The sequence below is a fragment of the Taudactylus pleione genome, unplaced genomic scaffold, assembly GCF_031769625.1.
Source record: "Taudactylus pleione unplaced genomic scaffold, aTauple2 ptg000479l, whole genome shotgun sequence".
NCBI lineage: Eukaryota > Metazoa > Chordata > Amphibia > Anura > Myobatrachidae > Taudactylus > Taudactylus pleione.
The window spans coordinates 4,577,981-4,592,474 of record NW_028284881.1 but is presented as its reverse complement, the minus strand read 5'-3'; the positions used below and the strand labels follow the sequence as shown (position 1 = coordinate 4,592,474).

Here is a 14,494-nt window from a genome sequence, read left to right as displayed (position 1 = left end):
TGGTTCTTGCAAAACTAAAAGTACCCACATTCTTGTAATTCCGCAACAGGCAGAGAATACAGATCTCCTCTCTATGCCTAGAAGAATGAGATTATCAGCTTTATTCAATAACAATGACTGTTTTCTACTCTTTGTATATCCATAGTTCATACCGTGTTCTTCAACACATGGACAACGGAAGAGTGAGAACAGAGGCTCTACTGAAAGAAATGAAGACAGCACCAATACATCGGGTTTCTCATATCAAATGAAAAAGTAAAGAAGCAGCTGCGGACGTCACATCCCAGCTCAGGATCACATTCAGCTCCCGTCTCCTGGCAGAAATCTCTGGCAAAGTGCTAATTAGCATGGCAAATCGCAGTCCCCATTATTATAAATCAGGACTACCCTGATAATATAATACTGTTGCACTAAGCTTCCTTCTAATTTTTTTCTTTATAATTAAATCGGATATATTTTACCAAAATGTTTTTGTATTGTCAAATTATTACATCTTTACAGGTGGTTATGGATTTCCTCTTTGCATTACCCTTTATGTACTTACAATGTGAGAGCTTGTTAGGATGGGTAGAATGAGGGAATATTTACGAAAGGTTTTGACTGATTTTAAATCAATGAAAATGTATCACTCGATCAACATCGATGTGTTTCTGGGGCTAAAACATACATTTACTAAAAGACAATTTTTATAGTAAATGTGTGCTGTAGCCCCAGAAACGACATCGATTTTGATCAATTCTAAATCGATCAAAATCAAGCTTTAGTAAATATACCCATAAAAATTTCTATTTTCATTGAATCCCCTCTCCTCTACTATCTACTGTCTGGCTTTTCTGTATGGTGGACAATGTGGTTTCAAGCCTGTCCTACACAACAGGTGACACAGCACAGTTGTTTGTGGGCAGCACCCCTTACATCATCATTGATTTATCAGCATGGGCACTTTAATTTCTTCTGTATTAATGCTGTTGCCCTGTGAAGTGCAGATTTCTGATCCATTAGACACTGTACAAGTAATGTAATAGATGTTGTAGTAGGGCCTCAGATGGCTATAGCTCTATACTATACTAAAACAGTATCTGCTATTATTAATAACAGCATAACTCCAAATACTAGAAACGATCATGGCTATAATTCAGGGGTTCCCTAACTTGGTCCTCAAGGCACCCTAACAGTTCAGATTTTAAGGATATCGATGCTTGTGCACAGATGATATAATCAAACTGGCTGAGGTGCTAATTAAGTCATCTGTGCTTAAGTGTGGATATCCTAAAAACCTGGACTGTTAGGGTGCGTTGAGGACAGAGTTTGGGAGCCAGAAACTAAAAACAAAGTGTAAATAATCCACCTCTGACATCCGTAGTGCTCTCATTTCATTACATTCATTCGCGCTTTTCTCTAGGTGTTCAAAAACATACCTTAATAATCCATAGTACATTTGTGTCACTGTATTTTAGTCTGACTTCTTTTAAATTGATATTGCACATGTAATTACCTGCAGGAAATTCATATTCCCAAAACACTAAGAACAATGTATCTGTCAATAAATTTGACTTGTAAAAGACCAATTTTAATGACTTTTCCATGATAACAATCTTATCTGGTGTAAAGTATTATCAGCCATTCATTGTGCAAATATCACTAGTATTCTTACTGTACTGTACAGAGGTCACTAGTATAGGCACTAGAACGGGGAAGGGATGGGGAAGCTCTAACCCAAACACTTGAGAGTTGTCAGTCAGTGTACTTGATCTGAGAGAGCAGTGCAGCCTCTGTCTAGGGTTACCACGGTGCCGGGATGGAGATAATCCCCTTTCCGACTGCTCTACCTCCTCCCTCCCCTAAGCCTTTCTCTGCCTACGTCCGCCACTCTTCACCTAGCTCTGACCCAAGTAACTGTGGGCTGTCCCCTCCTCTAGGACCAGCACCATAATACAGAACTTCTTCTCATGCTTTGCTTGTATGAGCACTGTTCCAAAACCAGAGCATTGAGTATCTGGTCATGTATCTGAAAGGAAGTGATTAAGGAGAGCAGGGTGTAATCCACATAGATGTTCCTGAAGAAGGTTTAGAGGAATAAAACAGGGAATTTTCTACTCTCAATCGTTAAGCTGCTGACGGGCATGACTAGATTTTTTGGGGCCCCATAACAACTGTTTGTAATGGTCCCTTATGTACCACCCAATGGTGAAAAAAACTATATAGCACATGGACCTTTAACTGTGAAGAGGGGGCTCCTATAAGCTGTAGGTACAAAATTTCAGTCTGATGAGGATGATGCTGGTGGCTGCCTCTATCTTCTCAATCAGCCGCAATCCTGCAAATATAGGGACAACCGGGTGAGGTGAGTGAAATGTCCCAGGAGGCTGCATCCTGTGCAGGCAGAGGAGCTGTGAGTGACCCACAGCAGAAGGACCAGAACACCACAAGGATTGCCGGAGCGTGAAACTGATGCTGCAAATTCCACTTGTCCCTCACTAGTCTGCACCATAAGCGTCACTACTAATTTTGTTCACTATAGCAGACTTACACAGTTTCTTGGGGGTACAAGCTGTTAGGCTTTTTTTTTTCCAAATCACCCGTGGGTTTTTTTGCAGTAAGAATTACTGCAACTTTTTTTTCTATATGGATAGCGCAGGTATGGGGATCATTATTTTTTTTGCCTAGAGTTGAATTGTGACGATCCTGAAGAATTTTATTTCTCATATCAAACAATATTACTGTAGAGACCATCCTGAAGCATTTCAAATATCATCAAACTATTTTAGAAGTCAATAATTATTAGACAATATGATTTTCTAGAAATCATCAGCAAAAGTTGAAGTAGTCTTTCTGAGGGTAAGAAAATGAGTTTTGCATTACCTCTATAACCTTTTGTTAGTTCAGATAAGGTGATTAGTAAATAATTCCAAAATGTTAATTATTTCCAGAGTAATCTCATTTAAATATTTTGCTCTATAAAAACCATTAAGAATGATTTATAGTGAGAAGATGACGTCAGAATAATTCCAAAAAGTATCATCTTTTTTGACTTGGGCTATCATCACTTACGTGCTAGGCCCTGTGCAGCACTGGGAATAATTGTTTGCAATGAACAGTTAGAAATCCCAATGCCTAGAAGACATTCTAACCTTTCAGTTCAGTTGACCAAGCCAATGTCTCCATTTCTGTAAATAGCAGTAAGTAATGCTGGCCCTTCAAGAAGAAGAATCACTTATAACATTACATACTTAAACCATCAGCTACATCTGTAGCCCATTTATGCTGGCACAACAAACCAAATAATGGTAGACACAGTAATTGAATTCTATTTGGTAAGCATAGAGTTGGACCATTTATTTTAATTGGTGATAAATACACAGTATTTAAACATACAACTTAGTAAAATGAAATGCATAGTAAAAGATAAAAATAATTCAAGCTTAAAAGAAATCCAATAAAAAAAGCTACAGTTATAAAATATACAACATTAACCAAATTGTGAACCTGTAATATCACGCAAGCATAAAACACATTATGAAAAGTTGTATATTATCTTATAGTGCGAAACATTGGTGCAACCAATACAAAAGCATATAGAAAACATGTAAGTAAATAGATAATGTAGCAGCTATTTGTGGGCTTTACACCCTAAATACATATCTGCAGAGATTTTTTTTTTCATGCAATGAGTAACAGATGTTTCAAACATAGGGTAAAATCCAATTAGGTGCGAGTGGGATAGTGTGAGCCGTTCTTATGGTGGACACGCACCGCTAATTTCAGTTGCAATCCCATTCCAAACTTACATTGATCTTTATTTTAAAGGCCTGATTTAGAGATGGGCGGTAATGTAATCGCAACTGCATTCTCTCATGGATAGCAGTTGCTAAACTATGCTAATGCCTTTCAAAGCACAGCCGAGCATAGGGACGCCCACTGCTGCCTTCTCATATTCGTACGATGATGTGCAACACCATAATCATCGATACCACTGACACACAGCAGGCAGTCACGTAATATGTAAGGCAAGTCTGACCAGCCGCAAACACTGCAGCTCTCCTGACATGCCGACAGCTCTCATGCTGCGCAGGAGGCTGGCAATGGTTAATATTATGCAAGCACATGAAACAGCGTTTAAACGGACAGACACGCCTGTATTCTTTGAATGGCATGCGGTCATAATAACGACGCAGGACATTTCAGAATGTTGGCGCGGGCATCCCGAAGGTAAGTAGCAGGGTTAGTGTGAAGGTTAGCATTAGGGTTAGGCACTAGGGGACGGTTAGGCACCAAGGGGGGAGGGGGAGGGTTAGGTATTAGGGGGGGAGCTAAGGGTTAGGCACTGGGGAGGGAGGGTTAAAATTCTGACTGACAAGTGTTGATATCCTAACCCTGTCAGGATGCTGGCGTCGGGATTCTGACCGCCAGCATCCTGTACCGAACCCCTTTGAACAATCTCCCTGTTACCACCCCCAAATGTTAACTACCTACAGTATCACTCATTTTGAGAATGGTTCCTCTGTACATGTGCAGTGCTGCATTTGTGCATTCTCAATAGCAAACAATGGCTCGTTCTGCAAAAATATTGGCATTGCGTCCATCTCTGGAGCAGGCCCACAGTGCAGAACCTCTGGTACAACCCTCCCAGTGAATAATTATGGACTCAGAGGGGTTTAACTAGCATAATTTGGCCTATAGAGACAAGTAAATGATGTGGATCAGGTATGTGGAGGTGTAAATGATGTGGATCAGGTATGTGGAGGTGTAAACGATGTGGGACAGGTACAGTATGTGGAGGTGTAAATTATATGGGACAGGTATGTGGAGATGTAAATTATGTGGGACTGGTATGTGGAGGTGTAAATTATGTGGGACAGGTAAGTGGAGGTGTAAATAATGTGGGATAGGTATGTGCGGGTGTAAATTTAGATGTAAATTATGTGGGACAGGTATGTGGAGGTGTAAATAATGTGAGACAGGTAAGTGGAGGTGTAAATAATGTGGGATAGGTATGTGCGGGTGTAAATGATATGGGACAGGTATGTGGAGGTGTAAATGATGTGGGACAGGTATGTGGAGGTGTAAATGATGTGGGACAGGTATGTGGAGGTGTAAATGATGTGGGACAGGTATGTGGAGGTGTAAATGATGTGGGACAGGTATGTGGAGGTGTAAATGATGTAGGACAGGTATGTGGAGGTGTAAATGATGTAGGACAGGTATGTGGAGGTGTAAATGATGTGGGACAGGTATGTGAGGTGTAAATGATGTGGGACAGGTATGTGGAGGTGTAAATGATGTGGGACAGGTATGTGGAGGTGTAAATGATGTGGGACAGGTATGTGGAGGTGTAAATGATGTGGGACAGGTATATGGAGGTGTAAATGATGTGGGACAGGTATGTGGAGGTGAAAATTATGTGGGACAGGTATGTGGAGGTGTAAATGATGTGGGGCAGGTATGTGGAGGTGTAAATGATGTGGGACAGGTATGTGGAGGTGTAAATGATGTGGGACAGGTATGTGGGGATGTAAATGATGTGGGACAGGTATGTGGAGGTGTAAATGATGTAGGACAGGTATGTGGAGGTGTAAATGATGTAGGACAGGTATGTGGAGGTGTAAATGATGTGGGACAGGTATGTGAGGTGTAAATGATGTGGGACAGGTATGTGGAGGTGTAAATGATGTGGGACAGGTATGTGGAGGTGTAAATGATGTGGGACAGGTATGTGGAGGTGTAAATGATGTGGGACAGGTATGTGGAGGTGTAAATGATGTGGGACAGGTATGTGGAGGTGTAAATGATGTGGGACAGGTATGTGGAGGTGTAAATGATGTGGGACAGGTATGTGGAGGTGTAAATGATGTGGGACAGGTATGTGGAGGTGTAAATGATGTGGGACAGGTATGTGGGGATGTAAATGATGTGGGACAGGTATGTGGAGGTGTAAATGATGTAGGACAGGTATGTGGAGGTGTAAATGATGTGGGACAGGTATGTGAGGTGTAAATGATGTGGGACAAGTATGTGGAGGTGTAAATGATGTGGGACAGGTATGTGGAGGTGTAAATGATGTGGGACAGGTATATGGGGATGTAAATGATGTGGGACAGGTATATGGAGGTGTAAATGATGTGGGACAGGTATATGGGGATGTAAATTATGTGGGACAGGTATGTGGAGGTGTAAATTATGTGGGACAGGTATGGAGAGGTGTAAATTAAGTGGGACAGGTATGTGGAGGTGTAAATGATGTGGGACAGGTATGTGAGGTGTAAATGATGTGGGACAGGTATGTGGAGGTGTAAATGATGTGGGACAGGTATGTGGAGGTGTAAATGATGTGGGACAGGTATATGGGGATGTAAATGATGTGGGACAGGTATGTGGAGGTGTAAATGATGTGGGACAGGTATATGGGGATGTAAATTATGTGGGACAGGTATGTGGAGGTGTAAATTATGTGGGACAGGTATGGAGAGGTGTAAATTAAGTGGGACAGGTATGTGGAGGTGAAAATTATGTGGGACAGGTATGTGGAGGTGTTGTATTGATGGGAGAGGGGTGTTTGAACTTGCATATGAGAGGTAAAAGTGGTTATTTTGACTTTTTAAAAACTTGTTTGAAAACACTGCAAAATCAGTGTACAAGCAATTTCCTGTAGCCAAAAAAATAGAAAGACTTTAATTTGATGAAAAACACATTCAGGCTATAATTCTTTCAACCATTATTAAAAATTATAAAAATCAGCCATTTTACACCATTTAAGAGCATCCAGCAGTTTTGTTATGGCCACTAACAGTCTTGTACTGTATATGGTCCTGCTATGTCAGTTGTCAATTGTTGGGGTCCAGGATGGTTACCCCACTTTTACATGCCGTTTTCCCAGGTCGCTTTTTGAAATAAACTTGCATTGGCAAACTTGCACCTAATTGGATTGAGCCCTAAGGGCTATTTCACACATGACGGATTTGTCCGTCCGGCAAAAACATTGTCTTATTTCTGTTGTTTAATTTCAGTGGAAGTTATAAATACATTAGGGCTTTCACACTGCACGAAAACGGCACAGTCGCCGTGTTACAGCTGTGATAACCACTGACTAGACTGCCGTCCACGGTCTTCAGTTTTACAGATTGAAAAGAGATTCAAACACACGGCAATAACATTACACATGGCACAAAACCGTTTCTTATGAGAGGGACTGACCCACAGACTGTTTTTTTCTGTCCGGACAAAACCGTTGTGTGAAACTAGCCTTAGTCTGCATTGTTTAATTTTATAACTATACATCAATATCTACAGCTAATTGTTACTGAAACTAAAATGCATTCATATATTCATCCCTTATTAAGGTTAGTTTTTATTTATTTATCTTTTGTAAAATACTTACCAGGAAATGAAGGATTCCTTAAAGTTGTACGTATAATCTTTGGCTTTTTGGCCAAAAAAAAAGCCTCCACAATACATCAAATTTTAGCTGTAAATATGATTATTATGTACCCAACGTCAAAAGAGCAATATTCTGTTACAAAATGTAAATTTTCTTAATCTAGAAAAGCACAAAGTCTATAAATAGATTGATAGGACATGAGAATAGGTGATTCCATCACTGCAGAGACTTGCAGTATCCTCACACTGTTACAATGGCTGACACTATGATGCAAAACAGCCTCTAAACCCAGTTCTGATGCAAGAATACAGGTAGCACCATCTACTGGGCATTAATCCCTATTGTAACTTTACATTCCATTTACAATAATAGCATATCATTAATAATCTCAATTCATGGCATTTTTGCACCAATGCTAAAGTAAATAATACAGTGTTGTATTCTTTAGAGTATTCTTAAAGCAGAAAATTATTTTAAGGGATGTTTAACAATAAACACAACATACCTACTGTATTCATATAATCGACCGTTCATATTCACAAAATAAACAAGCCCCAACCTAATTTGGAATAGAAATTGTATCCTGATGGAAAATATAACTTGAAATATATTGGATTAACAACTTTATAATAAGGATATATATTTAGGTGTAGTAGCAGCTGCCAAGTTAAAGTGCATGCATCTCCTGCACACAGTGGGCCTCATTAAGAGTTGGATGCAATTTGCTTCTAAGCGCAAATGTGAATTTTTACCTTATTTACATAATTGGGTGTGCCTCCGATGTGTTCGGCAAATCAAATGTGAACAACTGCTGTCATCATCATCAGCTCGCAACATGCACCAGGGGACAATAGTCACAAGTCATCCCCTCAAACAGGTACAGTAGCGCCTATGTGTTGAATCAGATTTTGTGTTGCTGTACTTTGGCCTTGTCTAAACTAGGTGCAGAGAGCTATAAATGTGAAGATGCACGTCACTGAATAGGACACATTCGCAATACATAAAAAAAAATAGCTGTGAAAAAAGCTGCAACTTGTGTTTATGTCCAACTCTGAATAAGCCCCAATGTGAGCAACCATATAGTGGCTGTAACAATGTCCATGTGATCGCCGGCTTAGTGATGTTATTATTAGTCCTGACTGTGTTCTCAAGGCCCAGTCAATAATGTGCTGAGCGGTATACTGACTCCTATTACGTTGTGGTTTCAGTTACAGGAATACTAGCTTAGTCCACAAAATGGCTGCCTCCACGGTCTGTAGACAACAGACACTTTAAAGAGCAAAAACAGATTCATTTCTTCTAACATCTACTCTCTATGACAAAGAGAACCTGGCACTTCTGTGTAAATATACTGCAATTTTGGCTAAAGCTTTCGTATAGAGAGTGAATGGTGTGGTGGCCCTGCTCCATGACTGAGGTGTGTATATGCTGTGACTGGGTGTAAGAGTCAGGGAGCATACATACAGCATTGGCAGATACATTCCTCAGTACGTCACTGCTTCCCGGCTTCACAAGCAATTGCCAAGATGTATGAGGAAGGCGGTGAGGATAACATATTAGGTTTACATACAGAGCAAGTTAATATGTAATGCCATTTCCACAGCGAAGGCTACCACATGGATAGTGTAAGCAGTACTTTTACACAAAGGTGACCGGTTCTCAGTAAGTGGTCATCTTATGCAATATATATGTCTTATATTCCAGAGGTATGTGCATGATGCCTACGTGAAGTATGTGATCCATTATTATGGCTAAACCCACTTCCTCCTATTTTAGTAGAACCCCTCCCCCCATATTGCCCTCACCAATCCCATAGCCACTCAAGTGTTTAGCAGAGCTCCTCTTCTCCTCTTAGTCAGGGGCACCGAGAGTAAGGGGGGGGAGTGGGTATTAATTACCCGGGCTTGTTGGAGGGGCCCGGGTCCGACACTGCCACCCCTCCCTCTTTCCTGTCAACAGCCCAACACACGCTGCTGTGTCCTAAACATACCCCTAAGTCCTACATTTTCTGGAGGTAGAGGTCTAATAGCAAATTATAGATATATTATTGATAAAATAATGGCACAGAAGGATCAGAAACTAGTTCTGCAAGTGATGCCCAGTCATACACAACTCAGCCACATCTCCACTGGCAGCTGTAGGGGCATACCTGTGCCACATGTGATTCCCCACAATCACAACCTATTGCCAACCACCAACCTACATCTGGGCACCAAGCCAGCATCCACTACCTCTGTATAGCTGCATCACATTTCTAGAAATCATATATCACGTGTCAAATGGAGTCTGCAGAACTAGATCTACGTATTGTAATTCTCACTGGCAAGAGTGATGTCTTAATAATTTTCTAAAACCACAAATAAACATATAATACATCAGCCTTAATAGATTAATGACAGCGCTTAGTGTAAGTAGCTACAAGGCTTAGTGGTTAAAGTTATTACTCTTCAATATCTGCCTAACTATACACTGTTTTGAGGGGGAGAGAGAGAGGGAGAGAGGGAGGGGGAGGGGGAGGGAGAGAGGGAGGGGAGGGGGAGGGAGACTACAGACCACCATGGAAGAGATTTATAGATACAGATGTGGAGATGTGTTTACAGGTTACTAGTATCCAAGTGCATCCTGGGGGACATGATGACAAGATTTATGTCCACAGGCCCCACACACCGCTGACGGAATACGCAGATCGCATCCTCGCGCAGTGTCGGTGGGCCTGATGACATGGAAGGGTTGATAACAGACTCTGGTGTGTGCGTGTTTATACCTGGTAGGGAAGTTATCCTGTGAGCCCCACTGGAGCAGGGACTAAAGGGAATAATAATCATTCTCTGGTTAAAAAAAGTCAAGCACAAAATCTTGGTGCTATATAAATAAAGGATAATAATAATAATAATTAAACTTGGACACATTATATAGTTACCAAACTGCTAAAATCATTTCTCACTGGTCATAAGATTTGTAGATGGACCATTGGCTAATACATTCCCAAATATAATACGTTTACTGAACTCAACTATAATGTAATGTTCTTGTATTTCAAATTATCTTTAGTACTTCTTATATAAGATGCTAAGAATAGATTATGGAGCTGCAGCGGTTATACAGAGTGAGCGGAATTGTACTGTGGGACACACAGGGCTCTGCCTGTAACTAGCATTCAGTCCCCTAATTACAGGCTCTATATGATATCATTCTCTCCTACAATAATCTACCTTTGTCCCATGTGGGGTAAATCTGTGATAATATAAGGAAAGGACGGAGCCATGAGTGACATATAGTTGTCAGGATCTGTTGCATGTGCTGGAGGGCTGGTGCAAGCCGACACACTGAGGATACTGACCATCGGCAGCACTAACTAGCCGCTTCCAAATGGATGTTTGTAGAGTCCCCTCTCTAGCTGATATTTCATTTTTTAGTATGAAGTTACAATTATTACGTTTTACTTAATTGATATTTCAACTGCATTTTTAAAGGGAAAATTAACACGTCTGAATTGAATTCACACTTTAGATTTGTATTTCAATGTAATTATATTTTGTATTTATATTCTGTTGTGTATATGACATTTTGTTAGATTATTATATTGCACAGAACTATAATAAAGCATCTTGCACATCTACTAAGGTGAAGCCACATCTCTATGCTTCCGGCATAAACCTGGCGTATCGCTTAGTGCTGTAAAGCTGGCCGCATGTGTCCGATAGTGTGGACGCATAAATACGCTTTTTCATGAATGTTTTTTTTTTCCCTTATAATATTTTGGGTGTCTCAAATGCGTCCTACTGTACATGAGCCCCAAAATATCATAGTTCTATGATAGATATGGAGAAAGTGCATTCACAAAGGTTTCTACCCAAAATCCAACCATCATGGGCAGAGATCAGAAATCCCATCTGTACCATTATTATGATTCATGTAAATCCCAAATTTGTCCTTCTTCCTCTTCCCATCCTGGACAGGCCCAAACATAGTCACAAAGGTATTAACAGAATGGCAGTGTGGATGCCTGCCGGACTGAGTCTCCCTGGCAGGACCCCTGGCTAATAGGACTTTCATGAGTCTCCTTTGTCACAATCCATAAAGCCTCATCGCCCTGGGACTCATTTCATGATCACTTTTCACCCCAACTACTGAGCCCTCTCATATCTTTGGAGCAGAACCCTCTAATAGGCTGATAACCCTACTAGCCCAAATTCTACACCACATCCAAGAATTCCCTTTTCTTTTTTTATGCAGCCTTATTTCCTCACCCCATCATAAGCCCCCTCCCCATAATTCTTTCCTTTATATAACTATAAGAGTTTCAGACATCACACTGTACCTTCTACACTTCAGATACACTATATTTACTATTTTCCTCCATATTTGTAATAATAAGCTTCTCACTTCTCTAGGTATATGTGTGTCCTAATGATGTATCTTGTTCCTGATGAAAAGCCCTTATTAAACATATAACATGGCTTAAACAAAGGAATGTAAACCCTCACTACACTCTATGGGGCTGATTCAGAGATGTACACAATGACGATGTTTTGGCAAATGGAAAGGTTTACTTGTCACTGCACATGTGTCAGAGTCGCACTGCGCATACGTCATGGTACATTACCGTAGTCACACGCTGCAAGTCTTTATTCTCACGATGGTCATTCTGAGTGACCATAGACTCAGTCAGGAAGTCGATGTTTGTACGATCTGCGTCCGATGCTGCATATGTGTATGCAGTTGTGGACAGCAACGATGGCTCCGGCGGGCGTCTCAGTACAAGTCTCAGCCGCCGTCTCATTTGCATATTTTTGCACAATCAGAGCGGAGAAAATTGCAGCTGCGGGAGCATTAGTGCACACCTCTGATCCAGGCCCAGTATAACTAATGGTCTAGATCACAACGTCACTACATAATGTGAGCACTCTCTTGTCCCTGTTGTGTGTGTCATTCTGCAGTGTTAGTGCTGTGCAATACTAATGGGGTATAGTGTAGAGCTATTTCTATATAGAATGTAACATCTAGGCTAGAAATACATTAGGGGATATGTAGGAAAGTGCTGCACAGGAAAACATGCTGCAGTTTACCGTATACCAACAAATAACAGTTGTTTATATTTTCTAATGAGAAGTTGAAAAAAAAATTTAATACGTGATGTTTAATGTGCTCGTTTTCATAAATGTCCCTGTTACTTATTTACTTACAGTCACCTTAGAAATGAAGGCAGAAGCACCGGCCAGCTGTACTGAGAATGAGGGATCGTCTACTTACTAACACTGCTATTCTCTACATTCTTTATGACTGGCACTGATGGTCGTGAGCTGGGAACATTGGCCCTCATTCAGAGCCACTCGCTAGCGGCAGTACGCTCGTTCCGAGCGATGTTCGCACATCTGCGCATGCGTACGGTTTTTAGTACGCATGCGCGAACCAGTCAGTGCGGCCGAAAATCATTTGTACGCAATATAGCGAGTGCCTGCTATTTTGAGTGACAGAATGAGGCGTATGTGGGTGGTAACAGGGGAAGGTGCTTGAAAACGGGGAGTGGAGATCCGATCGCAGGCGTGCTTAAAGGTCAAAACGGGCGTTTTATGGGTGTGCATAATTAATACAGCAGCGTCAATGACCACATCACTTGGTTTTTTTAAACTCAGAACTGCTCGCAAAATAGCGGTTGAAAAAACCAACCACAAGAATAGCGAGCAGTTCATATCCTGTTCGATGTACTCGATTAATCTAATAAATAGCGGACATGACGTATGGTGCGAGCGGCCAGGGGGCGTTTTTATCAAATAAACAAGCGTATGTTTTGCTCACTCGTTCAGACTTAGAGGTGTGAACAGACAGCAATGTGCGAACGGATCATTTGCATAGCCACCCCTTGTTTTTGAACGAACGAACGCAAATAGCGAACGGCTCTGAATGAGGGCCATTGATTACCCATCAGTGACAAGCCTGCTCGCAGTGATCCCCCAGCACGGAGGTTGGCAATAGATGTGTAACAGTTGTCATTTGATTTGTCACATAATTATAAGTATAATGAGGCACATTATTGTTGGTTTTGTTTATGTATACCTTGGCAAACAATTTATTTGTGCAATTACTCTAGGCGGTTTAAACTGGTAAATGCATAATGAGATTATATAAAAAGACAGGATGGGATGGAAAGAAATGTACAAAGTGCAGGAGGCAGTATCTGAAGGTGGCACTGATGATGTACTGTACTAACTACATAAAATGGATGTGAAAGGATTAGGTGACTCGGCACTCCCCCTGGTGGCATTACAGTCACATCATCGCTGGTCCTCTCCCAAAATAACATAAATTACACAAAAAGCCAAATAGATTAGCAGTAAAACTGTAGTAGTTTCTGCTTTCACACTATTTAAAAACGTCTTCACTGGCATTTGAGCATTCGAGTGCTAGACATAGTCAGTGTCTAGCAACAGACCAGCGATTTCAATCTTACAAAACATTCTGCTAAGAACTGAACTGTCAATTCTTCAAATCTAAAATCTCTGGCAAGGCCCTGAAAACAAGGATTAGCAAACTCACTACACTATAAGTTAGTCCAATCAGTGCTCGCTCAAATAGGGCCTATAATACATGAATGTACTGTAAGTGCACAGTCTGTAACGTGTTAGTGCCCTGAAAGCATAGGTGTGTGCTCTGTATGTGTGTAATATTTGGCATCATTAATACATATGATACAAGCCACTTCAATCGTTTTTTTTGCAATGTACAAAACAAGCACCTTCTCTGGATAGGTCTCCAGGAGTCCACTGGAAGAGTGAGCCCATTACAAAGTCAATAACATTTAACGACTTAACCACCCAAGGCAGGACAAGGTCTTTAGCGCATGCAGCAACATAAGGTGTTCTTTGAGCAAGTAGCATGCACGGTTTAGTTTACACATGGTGTCTTCATCTACAAACATCCTAGTCATAGATGATATACCCAAGCCATATCATCTCTGGGCAAATGCACTCATGAAAGCACCTCGTCCTCTCCTAACTCTTGCAAGTCGCTCTCTCTCAGACTTTCGTCGCTGCCTTGAATCCTGTAAATGAAACAAAGATATGAGTATCCTAGGACTCTCTGTGCATGCTTCACAGGACTTCAGGCCAAATCAGCAGC

General features: G+C 41.0%; 1 protein-coding gene across 3 annotated transcripts in view; it reads right to left on the bottom strand.

The window, feature by feature from the left end:
* Positions 1–5,819: 5,819 nt before the first annotated feature.
* CAMKK2 (calcium/calmodulin dependent protein kinase kinase 2) overlaps positions 5,820–14,494 on the bottom strand; it is a 134,226-nt gene continuing 125,551 nt past the window's right edge. For all 3 annotated transcript variants that reach the window (XM_088449186.1, XM_088449187.1, XM_088449185.1), the window contains one exon: positions 5,820–14,417. In XM_088449186.1, coding sequence (XP_088305312.1) covers positions 14,345–14,417 — 73 coding nt within the window. In that variant the 3' untranslated portion in view covers positions 5,820–14,344. The remainder of the gene's footprint in view (positions 14,418–14,494) is intronic.